Genomic DNA, 22,111 nt, shown 5'->3' with positions numbered 1-22,111 from the left:
GATCACTTTCATTTTTATTAACATATGCTTTTACATCGACGTGACTTTTTCATGAGTTCCAAATAAACCGTTGTTTATATCTATGTTTCGATGTTCAGAACCGAGTCATCGCAACTTGTGGTATACTTAAACTACAGATATGATTACGGGCCCAATGCAACACTCGGGTCCTCACTACTAAGTATAATTCAAATTCAAAGTGCACTACCTTCTTAATGTCAAAAGACAAAGCAAAATAACAAAAAGATATATAAAAATCTTCACTTTTTTTTTGCTATAATTTTGGAACTTGGAAGTCTTGAAATATTAAAGGCATAAAAAAACTATATTTAAGTAGGCAAATTGATTGGGTGAAACAGCAAAACTATCAATTTTTTATTAATATGTTTAAGGCTTATTACTTGGTTTGATCAAGAAGTTTGACTTCTAGAAGAGGTCAACCTTTTTCTTGGTCAAATCTTGCTTCCATTTTGGTAACTTATAGAACTCCTCTTTTGTCATCCCAAGCACAGACTCAAATTCTTCAACAGAAAGATAAGCCTGAAAGATTAAAAAAAAACAATATTATTTTTAATGAAAAAAAGTTCAATATTACTGAGCTAATAACCATATTTGACCAACTTTACCGGTCAAGTTGGCGCTCATGGAAAAACGAATGGGCCCTTAAAAGGGCCCACTTTTGTTTTTAAAAGACAACATGACCGGTCATGTTGATCTCAGTCCTAAAAAAATTGGACAAAAAGGTCAACACGACTCGACCAGACAGTTATCTATTTTGACCCGAACGCGTTTTTATCCGCCTATTTTGCCATCAGAATCAAGCGTTTTTTTGTAGAAAGCTAACCTCTCTCCTCTTGAGGTCGATTCCAGGAACAGTGTCCTCTGACTTAACTCTAACTTGTTCATAGGTGAAGGTGGATTGACTTGATAAAATACCGTTTTCGTCCTCCTCAATCGCAACTTTTGGTTCTGAATCGTCATCTTCCGGAATGGGCTCAGATGGTTCTACGGGTTCTTCAGGGGCTTCTTCGGACTGCTCTGCATGTTCAAACAATATGCATCACAGTTAGGTCACATGCATTAATTACTTGAATTAATTTTGTGGGCTGGCCCAACTGGACTCGACTTGTTACTTAACCCGCCCATTTCAAATACCGGGTTCATCGGCAGGAGGGGGTTCATCAGCTATAGTCTTTTCATTAGTAAGAACTCCCGATAATGCGGCAACTGCAGCCCGTCTCTGTGAACCACCACCTTTATTCGCATGGCCCTGGATCAGCACCAAACGTCAGTAAATACTAGGCGGCAAAATGGGCACGTCGGGTTAGATAACGGGTCAAATGGGTACAGTAATTGGGTTGACTCATTAATTATCTCTTTTTGTTTTTCCCATTGTCATGACTGATAAACATGAGAAGTGAAGAAGGGATTTTTTTTTTTTTTATAAATTTTTTTCCCATCTTGTCAAGCACGTATTTTAGTCCCAGAATATAAAATAAAATGTTATTTACACTAGTAGAGTAATTATGTAATCACTCTACACAATTTTTTTTTACATTTTTCAACTAAACATCATGCTTGAGTAGATGGAAAAAAATTTCAAAAAAATAAAATCTTCTTTCACTTCTTATGTTTAGTATGTTAAGACCCATTTATATTTGATCTTTACTCGATATAATAATGTAATTACAGACTATTTTTTAAAAAAATAAACATTTAAAAAATTTGATTTTATTTGCATCTAAATATCAAATATAGCACTGTTATTAAAAAAATACTACATTAAATAATATTATGTATATCAAATTATCATCGATAATAAATATACAACGCTGAGAAAATTGTAATTTAATTTAAATTGGTTCGGGTCAAAACAGACAACTTTGAAAACGGGTCAACCTGCTGGGCAATTTTTCATGGCCAAAAACAGCCCAAAACATTTACATATATTATAAATTTACCGCGGAATGGCCTGCTCCAAATAGTATAGTAACCTTCTTTTGGAATGAGTTCCCAGGAATCTATATACATGGAGAAAAAAAAAATAAAAAATGACAAATCATGATCTAAATAACAACTCAAATGGGTTGATGAATAATATATGTATGTATGTAACAACATACTGATGTTTTTGAGGCTTCCCATGAGAAATATACTGTGAAGAAACAAGGTTCATTTCCTTCGGTAACTTTGTATAACGGCACGTGTGGGGACAATCCGTCTAGTGATTCAGCCAGTTCTATGTATTTCTGAAATCAAGTTCGCAAAAAAAAAAAATAATAAGATAAATCTTTTAGCTTTATGGAAAAATGGTATAGGTTGCAATCTTGATCCATTTACTTATGAATGGGTCGATTCGGGTTGTTTTTAATCTCTAATGGGTCAATCAAGTAAAGTTTTTCAACTAGATAAAAAATTCTGAATTTATTGGACATATTTCCTTTCAAATTTAAAACTTGCCAAGTTACATCAAAACAGAAGGTAGACGGGCAACAAGCTGCACCGCCACCCCTTTCTGAATTGCAAACCCGTGTGGCAAAAAACCTCGTGAAGATAAACTTTTATAACTATATTAAATGAAAGTATTTGGACTAAAAGTTTTCCGGATCAACCAAGATGCATGGTTCAACGGGTACAAAAAAACCTATGTTTTGGCTTGAACCCGTTTTGATCTGCTAGTTTGGGTTAGTTTTACCTTAACGGATAAAATAGGTCAAATTTGAAAATATAGAAACAAGTCAAACGGGTCAAAAGTTTCCAAAAATGTATTTTTATTGCATAAAAATTTAAATTAATATGATCAAAAAACTTGATCATTATGGAAATAACATAAATTTTATAGTTTTGAACTAGAAGTGTTTCCGGTCCAACTGGCCCGCTTTGTTCTGTACCCGTTTTGACCCATTGTCCAACTCGCCCGCTTTGATCACTAAATAACTACCTGGCCATATTCAAGAGCGTTTTTCTTCTCCTTTTGGTCAACCGCTTGACCAATCCAAACAATGACCTCCGCACGTGTATCTAATATCAAAATATCCTCCGGCAACAAGTCATCTTGATCAAAGTTGTAAACTTCTTCAATCTTTAATGTATAAACAAAAAATCTTGATTTAGACATTCATCACACACATAAATAATTCAAGAAACCATATGAAATATACAAACTCCAAACCCACCTCAAATTTTCCTGAAAAAAACACAAACCAGCAAAAAATGTTAAAAAAACAAATTAGTTATATGATTAAACGTAGGGTTGCAAACGAACCGAACGAACACGAACAAGACTTGTTCGTGTTCGTTTGTTAAGGAAATATATGTGTTCATGAATTGTTCATGAATACTTACCGAACGAGATTTTACGTTTGTGTTCGTCCGTTATGGAAATGAATGTGTTTGTGTTCGTGTTTGTTTGTTAATTTTAGGCAACGAACGTTCGTGAACACAAATTGAAACAAACCAACACAAAAAAGCGTTCATGAACACTGATATCTATTAAGTATTTTATTTGGTCAGAAATTTGAAGTATTTAAATAAAATATAAAAACTAAACCACTAACGAACTATCGAACACAAACAAACATAAATGAACACGTTACCAAATATTCCCGACCATAATCGAACGAACGCGGCCTCTGTTCATGTTCGTCCATTTGAATAAACGAACGAACACAAATGAACTTCCCGCCGAACGGTTCACGAACTGTTAGCTAAATGTTCGGTTCATTAGCAGCCCTAGTTAAAAGTTAAAATAAAAAAAATGTAAAACTAGATAACCTTTAGAAAGTGAAAATGCAAACAAATGAGGATCTCTATTAGTATCCAGTGATACTTTGTTACTACCACAAGTATCTTTCCCTCCAAGTCCAAGCCAGAACGATGCGCTTTCGGATCCTTCTTTCTGGTATTTTACATGTACACCGGGCTGAAAAATAAATGCATACATAAATAAGACAATAACCATAAACTTCTTATGTATCAATGCTTAAAATCAGAAACTAAATAAGATTACTAAATGCATACTTTTACAAACTCAGCAATTTTCGCTGCCCATGCGTGTTGTTCGTAAGTACTTTGGGTTCCTTGCCAGATGTATAGATGAGACCCGGATTGTATAACGAAGCATTCATGTGAATTCAAAGATGATGCCACCTAACATGTAAAAATATAAATTATATTTTGATGTGTAAATAATCTGTCAAGTGTAAGGTGGTGTTTGGATGTTATTATCTGATTTTGGAAGATCAGTATCAGATAACTGGCTGTAATAAAACATGTTGTGGGAGATAATGTTTGGATGTGCTCCCTCTAACTAAGATAGGGATGGTAATGGGACGGGTTCGGGCTGGGTATTAGTAATCCCATACCCATACCCGGTTGTAAATCGTGTCCCATACCCGGCCCAATACCTGTCGGGTATCGGTATACCTGTTATTTTGTTAAAAGATACCGATTGGTATTTCCATAAAAAAAAAAAAATTCTTTTTTACTATTAAAATTATTGTATAATTTAATTTATATAAAAACTATTATAAATTAAAATATACATTGCATACATATAAGTTTTATCATAAATAAATAAATAATATTATAATTTTTATATAGTTTTATTTATATACTTCACAACACACAAAATATAAATAATATTATGAAATAAATATTCCAAAATGTTTTTTTCACATAATGAACCTACTAAAATAAGTCAAGAATAGATAAGGGTCAAGGGAAAATAAAAATATAAATGAAAATATTTTGTGTATAGGATCGGGTATATAGTTCGGGTAAATGGGTATGTGGTTTCGGGTAATTGGTCTAGGTAATGCCTAATCCCATACCCGCAGAAATTTTTAATTCTAATCTCATACCCGGTCCATACTTGTCGGGCTTTGGGTATACCCGTCGGCTCGGGTTTTTTTGCCATCCCTAGTTTGAGATTGTATTGATAAATAACTATATGTTTCAGTGTCTGGTAACTATGATTGCTTAAAAAAATTAATACATAAAATGACCAAAATATTGTTCTTGGAAAAAATAGATGTTTCTTGTGAGATAGGAGTAAAAATCTCTCAAATCAGGTTATTAGGAATTAGGAGGGGTAAATAGGTAATAATGTAACTCATCAGCTTTGTTGCAAGTTCACATAATTAGAAGTAGAATCTACTTATCCAAACACACCCTTAACTGATACACACACATTTCAGAACCAATGGTATGTATGTTGAGAACCGCTTTAACCCTTGTACTATTTATTATACAAATTAAGTAGAATGTATGTAGATATCAGTATGTGTAAGATATATTTTTTTAAATATGTTAGTGATAGTCCTTTGTCTAAATGCATATGCACATATACACAAAGGCGAAGCTTCATAGGGAGCAGGGGGCGCCCAGCCTTTTTTTGTAGTGTAAAATATTGGATTTTAAGAGTCCGACCCCCCCAAATTTGGATTTTAAGAGCCCGCCCTCTCCCCATAATTTTTCGTTCAAGCTCCCACACCATATGCACATTTCTTATACATTTTTTTTCAGTTTTACCCTTTTAACTGAAGCGCTATGTGCACATGCTTATCCGGTTCTCACGTTACTCGTGTTTCTTCAACATAATATTGGTTCTCAAATAAATATTATAAATAATTCCAAAAAAACATATTAAGGGTTAAATTTACCGGATCTAGTTGGGTAGCCTTATTATTATGCACTGCAGTTCCTAATATTTGAATCACCGACGCGCTATCTGGCTTGTACGTTTCATCATCTAATCCTTTTTCTGCAATGTGACTTTTATAACCAGAGCTTAATCCACCCTATTAACCAAAAAAAAAAATAAAAAAAAAAATTGATCACCTAAAATCCATAACAAAAGATATTGTTGTGATTTAAGTTATATAAATGTTACAATATGTACCTTGAATACAACCATAGGTTGAAAAATGGCAATAAATTGTGGTGGTTCTTTTTCTTGATATATACGGCCCTAAACATAATATCACAGGTTAAACATCATTTGGTCTGAGACAACAATTTTGACCCGTTTGCTTATTAATGGATGAGTTAGGTCTATTTTGTCTTCAACGGGTCAAACAAGACAAATGAAAACTAGCTTTAAAGGAAACAAGTCAAACGGGTCGAAAATCAGCCAAAGTGTAATTTTAATACGTAAACCGGCTCTTAGATTATTATTGAAATAATTATTTTATATAACTTCTGTAATGATATTAGACACGTAAACTTCTTAGATTATTAATGAAATAATTATTTTAGATAACTTCTGTAATGATATTTGACACAACGATTAGCGTATGGTACCTGAACAGGTCTCCCCTTCAATGAGTTAAACATTGACGCGGTCAACTTAGCTGCCGTATTTTGGTCCTCCTGGTTACACAAACGGATGAAAATGCAATCATTTAATATTTTTTAATTTATATAACTAAAATTAAAAATAATATTTTTTTTAACTTACCTCGGTGCTGTCCTTTCCAATCCAATAACAAAGATAAAAATCTTCTTTTTTCTCTCTAGAATGGTAACTGTAAAGAACAATGTAGCAATCTCCACTGTAAAATTTACCAATGTCCTCACTGGCTACTGGAGTTTTAGCGTCCCCGTCAATAGACCATACCTAAACCCCAAAATAATAAAAAATGTAAATATAAAAAATCCAATAAATATTGGTATAAGTTTGTGATTATAACCTCGAGTTTTCCATTTGCTTCAAGCAAAGGAGGAACAACTTCCTCAACAACAGGAGCGTTTTTCTCTTTTCCTTTTGGCCCGACACCTTGTTGCTTTAGTAAAGCTACAATATAAAATAGCACCATGGTTAATACGTAATAACAAAGTTTATTACTAAAGAGAATTGTTATCTACCTAAAGGTGGCAGGGTGGGCGGTTCGGGCATGTTAAGTAACGGGTCAAAATGGGTTTTGATGAAAGCGGACATTTTTAATATGGGTCGGTTTTGTTTAACCCGCAAAAACTTTTTGACCAATTTTTTTTTATAAAGGACTAATGTGTTAATCATTGGCGAAGCTTTGAAGGGGCCGGGAGGGGCGCCCGACCCCCCGAACTTTTCGCTCAGTAGTGTTATATATGTAGTTTTTGTATAGAAATGTTTGGGTATATACGTTTTTGACCCCCCGGTTCTATAGAAATTTTTTGGTATATACGTTTTCGACCCCCCCGTCGAACATTTCAAGCTTCGCCACTGGTGTTAATATAGAGAGAACTATAACAAAGGCAATGTTCTCTGTCACTATTTAACCATATAAACAACATACTTATTTTTTAACCATTTAATGCAACATACTTACCATTTTTTACACATTTAATGCAACTTGCATACCATATTTTACCATTTTATTATGCAAGGTAAGAAGTGTAAGGGTTGGTTAAATGTGGTAAATACTAAATAGTGACGAGCATATTATATTTTCTTGCAGTGTATCATGAATTATATATAAAAAACAATATTATTACAAATCACCGAATAAAATAATTTAGGAGGCTGTATGCATAGGTAACTCGGACATATAATAATTTGTTTGACCCGTATACACAACCGAATCAACCTGTTCATAAGTAATAGGCCGAAACTTCCACATCTAACATTACCTGAAACTTTTCCTCTATTTTCGGCCACTTTTCCTCTATTTTCAGCAGAAGGTGCAGTTGATGATGGCCACGAGTCAAAGTTTGACTTGAATGAATGCGTCTCGTAACCTTGAATTAGCCGGGTAACAAGGGTGGCTTTTGGCCGGTTATTACTGGTGAGAAACTCCTGTAAATGATTAATGGTCGAAATATGTAACTTATAACGTGAGAAAAATGTAAAAAATAATTTTTTTTATTACCTCAGCGGCCTTCATGGCAGCTTTTCTATCATCTACCTGAGTTGATCGGCCAACCCAAACGAACACCTCATCACCACAGTCCATTAGATAGCATTTGTCATTTTCAAATGTTGATTTTGAATATTCTTCAATTTGATCCGCAACCTGGCCTCCGGCAATGCTGCAAAAAGAAACATATACAGTTATAAATAAAAATATTTATCATGTAACAAAGAAAGTTTTCCTGCATATTCCATATGTGAAATAACAAAACTACCCATCATGTGCCGTGCACATGACGACACGTAACGGATACAGTTTAGAAAATGTCAAAAGTTGAACATGATTGTGCAGAGTCAAGGAACCATGGTTTTGTTTTCCGTTGAATTGGATTTGCTATTCAAAAAGGGGTTGCGGCGCAGCTTGTTGCCCGTTTACCTGTCTTTCTCATGTAATTTTCTTTATATTAATGAAGGTATTGATTCATACCTATATAGTTTGCCAGGTGTCTTATCTGGAACGACATCATCATCACTCAAAACCTTTTTGCCAATAGGAGCAAACCCGCCGAAAATGACCCAAAATTCACCGGAATCCCCCTCTGCCTGTAGCTTTCCATCATCTACAAAGTTTAATTAAAAAAGGAAAATTGGATTTAAATAATCTCAACTATTACCTATTGGCCGGCAGTAGTCACAACTAACGAAATATTTTGTGATAGTCCAAACTTTTAACTTATTTTCTCACAACGAGCCTTTTCTAACTAAGGTTTAGCCCGGTTAGTTTTTTGCTGATATGGACTGCTTATGTGGCAAAAAAGTCAAAAGTTTTGATGACGTGGACAACTTATGTGGCAGTCCAAGTTAGCAAAAACTAACTAGGTTAATTCTGAGTTAGAAAAAACACATTGGGAGAAAATACGTTAAAAGTTGAGTGAGACTGTCACAAAACATTTCGTTAGTTGGAACTTCCAGCCGATAGGTAATAGTTGAGATTCCTTAAAAAAACAAAAGTAAAAACTAAGCATGTATCAATATCAAATGGCCTACCAACAATTGCAACATTGCATGTCCCCTCATGATATGTATCCTTCAAGAACTGAACAACCTCCAACGCCTTAGCCCTTTCTTGAATATTTGAATTTGCTCCATTAAATTGAAAAATCTTATCTTTAGTGTCCAAGATAAACACATCATCATGATTCAACACAGATCGCGAAAACGGGACCTGATAAAAAAAAAATTAAAATTTTTGTTCATCATAGAAATAAATTAAAAACCGTGTTAGAATATTTTTGGATACCTGTTTCAAATGAACAACTCGTTTTCCTTTGCACGTATATAATCTTGTTACAAATTCTTCTTCTTCCGGTTTCTTGAAACCAGATGCAACGCCACCTTCAAGTGGTATAATACAAGGTTTGAAATATGATATAAACTTGTCGGATTCATGATTTTGAAGTTCTCTATGTTGCACTGCACGTCCACCGAGAATTGCATCGAGCTCCACCGTTTTTATTGCTGCTACTCCAGCTTCATCCTAAGTTATATCATGAATTAGCAAGTGCTTTACTTTATACATAATGGATGTATATATAGATACACGAATATATACATAGGAGGGATCTATCTATGCAGCACACAAACTATTGCGAGAACATGCATAACCATTCATTTTTCCAATCTTAAAAAATTTATAAACAAAAGGAAATGATATAAATGTAGTTTTTATAGTTTCTCACTATGAAATTAAAAAAATGGCGGGCAATTTCAGACACTAGGTCGACCTGTTAATTTTTGTGTCTATACAGGTTAAAAACCCGTTAAGACATGTTAGTAATTTTTGTTAAAAAAAATAGTAAGTGGGGTGGGGTTTTGATATACGTGGCGGCCTGAACAAAGGAAAAACATAACCCTAATTTTGAAACATTAAACATTGTAGCTCGCAGTCGCATCTCTCTCTCAACTCCACGTCTCTACGGTCGGGGTCCACACCCACCCCTCCAGGGCGTGTTCATGTCTTAACAAGTCATGTTCGTGTCTTAACAGGTCGTATGACACGCTGGCAAGTTTTTTCTGTCCTAACAGGTCGTGTTCATATAACCTGTTTATTATCAGGTTCGGATTCGTGTTTGGAAAAACTGACACGATAAGATTTCTTTCGCGTTCGTGCCTTGACAGGTCGTGTCTGACACGATAGGCCAGCCCTAAAAATGCTAAAATTACCTTGATTTTCGTTTATGTATATAACCTACACATGTGTCGGTTGCTAAAAAAGCATATGAGGAAATTAGTTTGATGTACATGATCTATGCCTGCATATGTAAAAAGAACAACATTTAAATATATAAACAATTGATAAAAGGTTTAAACTTGTTCTTTTTGTTCTCACAGTGATTAGTAATTCGTAATGATCCTCACTCTATTTGTGTGTATACATCCAAAAAGAACTTTAACAAACATTGTGAAAAGTGACAAATTTGCTATACCTGGCTAGTGTCTTTTCCCAACCAGAAGTGTATGTCGTACGTGTAAGCACCTGCACCTGCCCTACCCGACGTCTGCGTGCGTATACATGAACCGTTGATGATAAAATTATTTCATTAAGATTATGTTACATAACACAAAAGAATAGCTTGAAGCACCTGCAAGACAACGTATGAATCGCCAGAGTAGAATTTACCATAATCAGCTTTCGGCAAAGGTACAGGTTTAAAGTTTTCAATTCTCCATATCTCAACCCCTCTATAGAGTGTTAAGTAAAACTCTAACAAGGAATGCAAATGAAATATATTATACATATATGGGGGGGCGCGTTCATTTCAGAACCAATATTATGTTGAGAACTGTGAAAACCGCATAAGCACATTACATAATGCTTCAATAGAAAGGGTAAAAAAAAAAGGTTTATTTCTCTCTCCATAGATTTTTAAAAAGGTACAAAAATGTGCACATATGCTTATATGTGTGTGTACATATGCATTAGACAAAAAGACTATAAATAACATATATAAAAAAATCTTAAATATATTTGAATCAAGCAGTTCTTAACATATTATTGGTTATGAAACGAGCGTGTCTCTCTGTATGTATGTATGCACGCACGCGCACAAGCATGTAAATGATGCATCAAAACTACATTCTTTGTAGTATAGGATACGGTTTCGAACCAACTCCCTGGAATGCAGGTTCAAGAGCTTTTGCAGTAGCCATGATGTTGAATATTGGCTTATAACTTCTTTAAGTTATGATATGATACATCCAAAATTTTTTGGTTTGAAATTTTCAAACAACTGCAAAGTTTATAAAGGCAGGCAGGCAGGCATATGTTAGAAAAAACATCATTAATAGTATTAATTTAATACTTAAGAACATAATTAAATGGAACTTAAATTTTCAGTTTTTTTTGCTGCCAAAACGTAAAATAAGGGGATGTTTGGATGTGTGATTCTACTACTCTGAGTACCGCATAAACACTTGTACCTACCTGTCTTTCTCTCTCCCACTACATCTGATCACACTACGTCATCGCGGTTTTCGCGATTCTCTACTTATAGCCTTAACAATTTGAAAAGACGATGAAACCTGTAGTTTATACAACGGTGTGTTTGTCATTGAGCATATTTTCTTGGCTGAATTTGGTAATTTAGGAGTGGTATTTTCCAATACGACCAGAAACATGACACAAAAATAATTAAGTTTTAATCGGCATATCTAAGCCTTTTAAAAGAACTGGTCATGTTCGGGTTGACCTGTTTAACCTGCTTAGTTAAACATGTCTACCCACCAACCTAATTAACTAAACAGGTCTACCCACCAACTCGTTTATAGCCATTTAACCCCTTTTATAGCCCACCAACCCGATTAACATGTTAACAACTTAATTATTACCAGCCAACTAGTCAATTTGTGTGACACGTTTAGATAAATGGGTTAAACTTAAAGGGGTCATGTCCAATCACACGATTTTAAGTGTGTGCGGCTTAAATTTGATGTTCTTAACTCAAATACAAATATGAGCCGTGTTCTCGGGTTAACGGACATCCCTAGTTGCTCTCATGGAAACCACAATACCACATTCATTCAGACTTTAAAATCACAATGCTATTAACCACTCATCCAAACACCCCTAAATCAATTAAAAACTCCCATCACTAATTCAAATTAAAAAAAAAAAAAAAATTAAAGCTACATAAATCACCACAAGTTACAATCACACCATTAAATTAAAATCCAAATAAAATCAAACAATCAAAACAACAACATACCTAGGGTTTGATCCTCATAACTTTTTTAAAAAACGGGAACAAATTGAAAAGCGAAAAGTGATGATCTGCGAAAGGGTATTTAGTATTTTTAGAAAAATGTTGAAATTAGGGGAAATTTTTAATGGTCCTGCAATTTTTTCGATTTGCTTTTATTAATTTCTCGAATAACATCTGCATTTGCCAGATGTTGATTGGTGATTGTTTTGTTTACTTCATTTTAACAAACCTGAAGCATATTATGGTTGTCACCTTTACTACCTCACCCCGGTGTTTAAAATTGGATCATTCGATTTTCGGATATCTGAAATTTCAGATACAGATTTTCGGATTCGGCTTCGGATTCGAATTTTTTTGAACACCCTAACCAGCATCTTATAACCACTCTCCCTCACTTGCCTTGGTGTGATTATTGACTAGAAGAACATATCACTATGACAACAAACTACTTGTGCTTTCATTGGATTAGACTATGTGTTATGATACGGTAAAAGTATTGTCACATAAATATTATATTGGTTTTGACACAACCCAAAACCATTTATTTTCTTGCATGTGTTTCTTTTGTGTAGGGGTGTAAACGAGCCAAGCTCATTTAACTTATGAAAGTTTGAGCTTGGCTCGTTTATTATTAGTTATAATTATTATCTATATCTATATATATTCTAAAGTTTAGTTATATGTTCTATTTTAAAACCAAAATTTATGGTTGTTTTAAATGCACCAGCCTATAAAAATCCTATTAATTGCATTTAATTTACTTAATAATCACAAGTTACATTACTTTAATCATTTGTGTCAAAAATAATTCCAGTTTAATAATCACAAGTTACATTACTTTAATCATTTGTGTCAAAAATAATTCCACAAACCCTAGATCATCTGATAATAACAATAAGAAGAAAGCTCCGGCCGCACACAAATCTCCGGTATTCGACTGCGATTGCTTCGATTGTTACACGAACTACTGGTTCCAGTGGGACACGTCTGTTAACCGAGAGCTAATTCATCAAGTAATTCAAGCATTTGAAGAAAACCTTACCAGTAGTGAACAGGTTAACTGCCGCGGCCGTAAACCTAACCAGAAGAAAGAGAAGGCGAGTCATCGGAGGTTCACCGGAAAAGCTTTAAATCCTCCGCCAGAGGTTTCGGTTTCGCCTCCGTACGACGTCTCATTAGTTGAAGAATGTGCAAAGGAAGAACATGAGGCAGTGGAGGAGTCGCCGGAGACGGATGCAACGACGAGAAGAGGACTTTCGGAAGTGAAAGGGTTGTTTAACTAGCGTTTGTGGGGACTTTGGAGTCCGTGATATTCATCCTTCGCCTCTCAATATATGCTCTCCAATCCATAATTAACTTCTCCCCAATTGAAGATCTTCATCGATTAGGCACACAACTCTCAGACATATATCTTCGATTGATCTCCTGCACAGGCTCGCCATCAGGCTCTCCATCAGTCGGCAACTCAATTGGAATCGTAATTAACTTCTCCCCAATTGAAGATCTTCATCGATTTGGCACACAATTCTCAGACATATATCTTCGATTGATCTCCTGCACAGGCTCTCCATAAGGCTCTCCATCAGTCGGCAACTTCAATTGGAATCAAAATGGGTCATTTACTTGCTCCTTTAATTACACATCATCCTCCAACTATCCAGCAACCTTTAAGTGCAATATCTATATCTCTAAGATGAAGATAATGTATGGTAATGAAGATTTGGAGCAGCAAGAGGTAAAAACAGCCCGAATTTTTCCTTTTATAAATTCGATTCGTGAGTGTTAGTGTGTGTGTTTATATTGATTAGGGTTTCATCAAATGCAATGTGAGGGTTTCCAATTGGTGTTTATACAAATTATATTGAACCCAATTTTTATGTATGTGTATGCAGTGTGTAGTATGGGGTCTTGCTTACCTCATTCAAGGAATAACAATGAAAGACAGGGGTCATTGATTTCGAAAATCTCTGCCCCTTTGTTCGCATTCTTCCTGATTTTAAGTTACGGTGAGTCAATTTCCTTTTTTCTGATTCTAATAGATTAAGAACTATACGTGATTAACCAACGAATTGTGGTAGATTTTATGTTTCTATTGCAGTATTTGGATCGAATTGACTGTTGCAATTTAATAATCGTCAGTTATAGTTCGTTTTTTTAATATAGAGAAACACTGACTTATATAAGGTGCTTGATTTGGGTGAATAGTAGCAATATAAGCTGCTATTGTAATTTGGTGTGATATTCAATTCAGTATCAGCAACCTAATCAAATTGTGCCCTAAACATAGAGTAAATGTGTTCACCAGCAAGGTAATAATATGTACTAATTTTCAATTATCAGTGACTTCTAATAAGGAAATATAGCTATTAGGTTATGTCAAGGTAAGCATAGTTTATAAAGAATATGTTGCAGAATAAAGTTAATACAACATTTTAGTAATAAATAATTAGCTGATAGTCAATAATAATTTTAGTATGCTAATGTTGTTAAAGTTAATAATAAGGACTATCAATTGTTATTTAACAATTTTAGTAGAACTGATGCAACATTTTTGGTTAATAGAGCTGTTAGTGACTCGGTTATTTATTACTAACTGCTTAATAGCCCATTAGCATAATAACTCTTGATTCAAAGTAATCTCCGAACAATTGATAGTCACTAACCGAGTCACTACCGTTGTTAAGGTACCTGCATTTATGTTGTTCGTTAACTATTTGATTGTTTTGCTACCACATACTAATCACCCCTGCCAGGTGTGAAGGTGAATACTTTATTAACGTGTGAAGGTGAATACTTTATTAACGTGACCGTTTTTATTGTCGGGTCGATTTTGAATCAATTTTGTTTACTTTTATCAGTTTTTGGTTTCGGTTTGGTTTTAGATTGTTTTATTTTTTTTGCATCGTTTTGGTTTTGATTTTTCCCAGCAATTGTTTTGTTTCGATCTAAGTTTTTTGAGTTTGTTTCGGTAAGATCTTTTACGTTTTTTGTTCCGTTTCAGTTTTTTTTTAGTTTTGTGTAAATTTAGTTTCCTTTCCGGTTAGATTCGCTTTATTTGTTTTTGGTTCAGGTTCGGTTTTCATTTCAGCAACATTATTTGTCTCAGCTTATTTGTTTCGGTAAAATTATTCAGTTTGTATAGGTTCATTTCGGTCTGGTTTTGTTTTTTGGTTCGTTTAGGTTTGGTTTCAGTTTCCTTGGTTTTCGCTTTTAGTTGGGTTCCATTTTTTATTTAGTCCCCGGTTCGCTTTCTGTTGGCTCAAAACTATTTATGCTGATCAAGTTAAAAACATATATTCACATACACACACACACGTGGTTAAGGTACGTTGCATAATCTATACATCTTGCTTTAAACAGAAGTAGGTGCAACCCGTAAACGAATTGGAGGTTCAATGTTATGTTCGTTTATTTTCGTTCATTTATGTTCGATGATTGACTTTCGTTTATGTCTGTCTTCTCTCTTACTTGCGTTCGTTTGTAACCATTCTTTATTTTCATTTGAATGTTCGTTTAAATTTATACATTACTAATATTCATTTGAAATAGTTTTCATATTATCAAACCATTTGTTTACTTTTAAAAAGTTGGATGTAATGATGCTGATAGAATATTGACTTCCACCATGCTGGTAAAATTAACACAGTTTTACAACCCACCAACCCGATTACTACCCGCCTGCCTATTTAAATGAATGGGTTAAATAAGTAATGAACCACATTCAGGTTACATGAATTTAAGCGTGACTGAGTTAGACTTGCATGGAGTTTTCCTACATATTTTGATAGGTCTGTTTGAATTTGCATATAAAAAATAATTATCTGATTATGATTTATTTCAACTTCAACTTTCAGTAAACAATTTCTAAGTTTAGCTATATCTTATATTTAAAATCAAAATTTATGGTTGCTTTAAATGCATTACAATTAACTTTAATGAAATAGTACCAGCCTTTATGACCATGTTTAATCAATGAGGCTCTTCATTTTCTCCATAATTAATGTTTAAGTTAGGGTTTATAGACTTTTCATAACAATCCACCTTAAATGATTGATTGGTGATTAGATAACTAATATTTAATATTACAACTAGCCTAAGATCCCGCGAGCTTCGCGGGTGGCTTAACACAAACAGTATTAATAAATACTAAAAAATATATTTATAGCTAATATTTTAACTTGTCAACCTTTAAACACTAATTCATGCCTTTGAATGACAAACCGACCACCTAGTCTAAGATCCCGCGAGTTCGCGGGTGGCTTAACACAAACATATAATATCTACTGGCATTGAAGCCCATGTAGATCATCATTGTTGTTTTATTTGTAAGTTTGTCATCTTTGTCTAATATTAGTAGTTTATGTACCTGTCTACTATATGGGTTACAAAATGTCAAATCTATAATTTATAAGTCAGTAAATAATATTAGGAAATGTTGCATTAACAAATCAATAAATCTTAAGTCTTTGGATATTTCCATATATACTGCATTTGTTGTGTTATTTGTAAGTTACTCATCTCTAACTAAAATTAGTAATAGGTTAAATAATATATATATACAATAGGCATCTAAACAATTACCAATTGCTTTATGATATGAATGGTAAGAGTAATTATTAATATTTCATAATTGGCAGTTTAGCAATGAGGCTCATCATGGTAACTACAGAATCAGCTACAGATCATATTCTTGAGTTAGATTAAATTTAAAAAAAACGAAGATGATTATTACTCAGATAATTTAATTAATTACAAATTTGAAGTTAATCTGATCAACATGCATCATAATTTATTATTTGAACCGTAATGATATAATAACGTTATTACAAAAGTATATCATAAATAAATATTTCTTTTCAAATGTAGGTAAAAGTAGAAGATCATCAAAAATAACTTGCAATATATGATGGTAACTGATGTATCCCAACAAATAAATATTTCTTTTCAACTCAGCTCACAATCATCCTAAAAACATAAATATTATATATGGTTAACAATACACATATTCCCAATTTCAAGCTATTGTAACGTCTAAGCATACTAACCCATTAACCAGTATGTTACCCAACTTTTTCACACAATCTTTGGTTAATTAACTCATTAAAACATATCCCTAGAAATCCTATTCAAAACAGCACTGGAGGTCACCTAAACGGGACATCCGGCTACTTAAACTATAAGCGTCAATATACGATTTAATAAACCCTTCCAAGACAATAAACTCTTTTTACATAATCAGCCGCAATAATATTTAAAAACAATTAGAAAAGAGGGGTTATGAACTCACCTCAAGTGTTTGGACCGAAACCCCCAAATTGTCATTCACCGACACTTGCAACTAACCACAATAGCCCCTACAGCCCTGTCCTTGGTTTATCAACCTTAAAATCACCTCTTATAAGTTTTGTGACAGCCTCCGATCACGCCTTGATTGTTTTCCTCAAATCTGCTTATGGACATGTGATTCTAACGCTACTATCGGCCACAAACCAAATCTGAAACACCCAACATTGTTATCCCATGTGATGTTTGCTTGGCATCCCAAAATCACTACTATTCGGTACCTTTTGGCCACCGATTTCAGGCGCCTAATACCTCCAACTTGGCTGCCAAAAATATCACGTATCATCGCTACTCCGTCCGCCTTGACTTGGTCCCGAAACCATTCCCCATACACAAAACTCTGCCATTTCCTCCAACATCTTCCCGGTGTACTCATATAATGAAACATGTTCACCATATTAAAATCATGTTGTTGGTAAGTAAAGACATGTTGGTTCATATAAAAATGGTGATAATAACAAAAATCATAATGATGTTCATATATGGTGTCATGGCCACAGTTCAATATTTAAAGATTGCTAAAATCAATAATCAACTATACATTATTACCACTTATAACTTGGTTTATAAAATTTTAGCTTAGTATGAAATCTTTAGCGACTAATAATTTTCACCAAAAGTGCAACAATATCTACTTGCCGGCCATTGGATTTGTGTTTTGGCTTAAATGGGTCAAATCAAATAAAAAAAATGGTTAAAGAGAAATGGGTCAACCATGATGAAAGTAACCCAAAATCTATTTTTATGCATAGTTGTATAGAGCCTCCTAGATTGTTATATTAAATGATCCAAATTACTATTGTTCTAGTGAAACATTCGTTATATATAAAAAAAAATTAAGAATGAACAAAAAAACATTAGTGAGTCAACCAAAACCCAACCCAACCTATTATAACCCTTACTTAAAATGACCCATGTAAACCTAACCTCCCATGTAAACCTAACCTGTTTAACATCCCAGATGTCAGTACTTTAGTACTAAAACTATTAAAGTGTGCAAAATAAAGGTGTTAAAATATACAATAAAACTGAAAGAAATAACTTGCAAGCATGAAAAAGTAAGTGCAAAAGCAAACAATAATACTTGTTAAATTTTGGCCACTTTCCTGTTGTCTGCAAGTTAAGAGTTTTTCAGTAAAAACTTCTTATGACAATTTAAAATGCCACAATTCACATCAATAACAAAGCACAACTTCTTTGGATGGTGGACATAAACTACCAATCCAGTATATATTTGACCTTTTACCTTAAAGACATAAGGGCTTGAACCATTGTTGATTGAGTCATCAATCTTTGCACCAATGACGTCATCGAGAACATACAATTATAATTCATAAGCACGTATATTCTCAGTGAAATCATGTTGTTCAGGAACTTGCATCACTGTTAAAGGTCTTTGGAGAAGTTGAAGTTTATGACGGCCTCTTTTATAACATTGATTATACCTGGGATTCGATTAACAAAAAAGGTAAACGTTGACCTATGAGGTAGTGACTTTTGTCATACAAAAAATAAACATTACAATATTCACACAGGTTTTATTACAATCACCGACATCTAAATAATAGGATGAGGTGAAAGTTAACCTATGAGGTAGCGACCTTCATTGAAGTGTGGGCATAAATGGTTGTGTGCCTACGAAATCATAGCCTGTATATGTGGAGGTAAATAACCTGATAAACAGAATCATTTGTGGCTGCAAATAGTGAAGCACTACCGGTAGCATCAACATCTACACCCTCCTGTGACATATAAAAGAAAACAATTGAGTAGATGAACTTGGTCATGTATATAGAGAAACATAATCCTTGCCTCCAAAAACACAATCTTGCAGTCAAATCCATCATATGATGCTTCAAGACCCATATCAATCAACCTATGAGACAATTTTATATGAAAAGGCCAAAATCAGATCCGAAATCAGGCTTTGCAGAGCCAACGTCCAAAATCTACAACAGATTCATCATCAACCTATGAGACAATTTTATATGCATCTATTTATTTCATCTAATTTAGAGCCAAAAAGTCAAAAGATGATGAATTGATGAAAAATACGAATCGAGTTCATAACAACATATATAACAAAAGATCAAATCATTTCCGAGCTCTATTCTATACGAAAATGTCATCAAAATGGAAACCACAAATTAGGAAAACATTGGATGTGCTTTGCTCATCTTGTATATACACAGCGCTTAAATTGATAGAAAAAGATACGAACCTGATAAACAGAATCATTTGTGGCCACATATAGTGAAGCACTACCGGTAGCATCGACATATACACCCTCCTGTGACATATAAAAGAAACAATTGAGTAGATGCATCTAAGTGAAAAGATGAGCTTGGTCATGTATCTAGAGAAACATAATCCTTGCCTCCCAAAAACAAAATCTTACAGTCAAATCCATCAGATGATGCTTCAAGACTCATATCCATCAACCTATTAGACAATTTTATATGAAAAAGGCCAAAATCAGTTCCGAAATCAGGCTTTGCAGAGCCAAAGTCCAAAATCTGCAACAGATTCATCAACCTGTGAGACAATTTTATATGCATCTATTTATTTCATACACAATTCCCATTTACCACCAAAATCTATTATATATAAACTAACACCTTCAACTCCAATGATTCAGATCGGTAGCAACTTCTTAGTATCTAGCCCCTTATGAGCTAGTAGCCCGCGTCTTAACAATAAAAAGATTAGAAAAAAATAAAGATAAACAGTGTACAAACTGAAATTGATAGTTTGAATAAACTGAAATCGAAAAAAATCGTGATGATATTCACTAACCTGATGAAATCAAAGAAATTGTTGAAAAATTATATTTATGTAAGAATTAAAAAAAGAAGTACTATCCATACAGGGTTTAAATATGAGCGACAGTGGAATTGAATGGTCTGCCGTTGTCATCACTATTATCGCCTCAGCCTGCCATCACCATCGTCATTGGTACCTGAATGTGCCACTGTCATCACCATCGTCATCTGAGGTTGCCATCACCATCTCTCTATAGGATGTTTGTCCATGGGTCTGGTTTAGATCCGCACCCAATACCTATTTAATCAAAGGAGCCGATTGATGAATTAGGGTTTGTGAATCGTATTGTGGAAGGAAGAGGCGTGTGAGGAGTATATTGCCGCTCAAATCAACATTGAGAGGAGTATTAAGTTGCCAGGTGTAATTAGATGATTAAAATAATGCCAAGTGGCACCAAAATGTTTTGTTTTAATATAGATAATAGATTAACTTTAATGAAATAGTACGAGCCTTTATGACCATGTTTAATCAATGAGGCTCTTCCTTTTCTCCATATATTAATGTTTAACTTAGAGTTTATAGACTTTTCATAACAATTCACCTTAAAGGATTGATTGGTGATTAGATAACTAATATTTAATATTGTTTACTTTTTTATTTATTTTTTATTTATGTTTATGCAATGAACCTCTTCATTTTCTTCATCAAGTGATGTTAAGCTTATTTAATGGGGTTGTTTACATACCACCACCATTTACGGTCGCTTTCAATTGCATTGATTATTCCACGGTTTTTTCTGGGGAGGTGAATGGTCTGAATGTCTATTATATAACGTCCTCATTCTCTATTGTTGTAGGTACATATTCAGCCTTGCTACTCTACTAACATGTCCAGCTCTGTTAATATGAATACATCGGGAAGTGGTGTTGGCTGCCAAATGGCCCTTGCTGACCTCCGTGAAGGGAGTACCGGCCCCATCACGGTTATGGTTTGCCGAAAGTGGGATGTCACAAGTGTCAATGGACGCTACATGAGCACCGACTATGACGTCAGTGATAAAAAGGTAAGTCTCACCCTTTTAACCCCCCTTCTGTTTTCCTTTTACCGGTTTCGTTGTTATTGAAATTATGTTGTTTGGTTTTCACAGGGAGGTGTGATGCATTGTACCGCAAGAAATAACATTGTGCACTACTTCTTTGACAAACTCAAAGAGGGCGGGATATATTTACTTAACGGTTTTACGGTATAGAGCACCGATCAATACCGGATTCTGAAAGACAGCCCCTTTGTTATCGGGTTAAATGGTTCCACGATTGTGAAGAAGGTTGACGATGCCGGTGGTTCCTTTACGCGCTACCCGTTCTTACTTACGGCATTTGAGGACCTCCAACCAACTGAGAGCAAGTTTTTTGTAGGTATGGTGAATAATAATATTTCTTAAAAAATACTTTGTAAATTCTTATTACAAGATGTTTTATTTTGATTAAGCAAGTAGATTTAAAGTATGTCAATTTGTCAACATGCAAATACACGCAGTGTATAAATTTGCACATGGGCTTTAAAATCATTCATGACTATGAAGATACTAAATTTGGAGACCGGAATAATACCACATCCGCTAAGAACATGTTTTGTCATTTGGTTTTAAAGATTTGCACATGGGTTTAAATTTGCATATATGTCATATGGGTAGAGGCTATGATGTTTAAATTTGCATTTAGGTCATACGCAAATTTAAAAACAATATGAAAATGATAAAAGCTTAGATACTAAATTTGCATACGCAATGTATAAATTTGCATATGGGTTTTATAATCATTCATGACTATGAAGATACTAAATTCGAGATTGGAATAATACCGCATCTGCAAAGAACATATTTTGTCATTTGGTTTAAAAGATTTGCATATAG

General features: G+C 34.1%; 1 protein-coding gene and 1 long non-coding RNA gene across 12 annotated transcripts; both read right to left on the bottom strand.

The window, feature by feature from the left end:
* Positions 1–247: 247 nt before the first annotated feature.
* LOC110865468 (villin-3) lies at positions 248–19,180 on the bottom strand. Of its 7 annotated transcripts, none has more exons than XM_035981886.1 (26): positions 19,110–19,180; positions 18,683–18,881; positions 17,658–17,807; positions 17,381–17,588; positions 10,989–11,121; positions 10,474–10,573; positions 10,318–10,389; positions 9,132–9,368; positions 8,879–9,056; positions 8,319–8,451; positions 7,851–8,010; positions 7,612–7,777; positions 6,693–6,796; positions 6,461–6,619; positions 6,304–6,372; positions 5,903–5,971; positions 5,664–5,801; positions 4,021–4,149; positions 3,775–3,922; positions 3,177–3,187; positions 2,942–3,082; positions 2,124–2,249; positions 1,962–2,021; positions 1,156–1,270; positions 845–1,038; positions 248–540 (listed from the first exon to the last, which is right to left on the bottom strand). In XM_035981886.1, the coding sequence occupies exons 5-26, from the start codon at positions 11,039–11,041 to the stop codon at positions 427–429; spliced, it is 2,676 nt and encodes an 891-aa protein (XP_035837779.1). In that variant the 5' UTR covers positions 11,042–11,121; positions 17,381–17,588; positions 17,658–17,807; positions 18,683–18,881; positions 19,110–19,180; the 3' UTR covers positions 248–426. The 7 variants fall into 7 exon arrangements, with proteins under 7 accessions (XP_035837779.1, XP_035837777.1, XP_035837778.1 ...); XM_035981884.1 differs by having other exon boundaries at positions 19,023–19,174; XM_035981885.1 differs by having other exon boundaries at positions 17,658–17,795; positions 19,023–19,174.
* Positions 19,181–19,242: 62 nt separating this feature from the next.
* LOC110865470 lies at positions 19,243–20,601 on the bottom strand. 5 transcript variants are annotated; one of them, XR_002550701.2, is made up of 4 exons: positions 20,055–20,601; positions 19,835–19,971; positions 19,658–19,726; positions 19,243–19,312 (listed from the first exon to the last, which is right to left on the bottom strand). It is a non-coding gene; the product is annotated as an uncharacterized LOC110865470 (long non-coding RNA). The 5 variants fall into 5 exon arrangements; XR_002550698.2 differs by having other exon boundaries at positions 19,835–19,952; XR_002550699.2 differs by having other exon boundaries at positions 19,835–20,125; positions 20,233–20,601.
* Between the last annotated feature and the right edge of the window lie 1,510 nt (positions 20,602–22,111).

Source organism: Helianthus annuus, chromosome 13, assembly GCF_002127325.2.
Source record: "Helianthus annuus cultivar XRQ/B chromosome 13, HanXRQr2.0-SUNRISE, whole genome shotgun sequence".
NCBI lineage: Eukaryota > Viridiplantae > Streptophyta > Magnoliopsida > Asterales > Asteraceae > Helianthus > Helianthus annuus.
The sequence above is the reverse complement of the archived record's forward strand: the minus strand, read 5'-3'. Positions and strand labels throughout refer to the sequence as shown.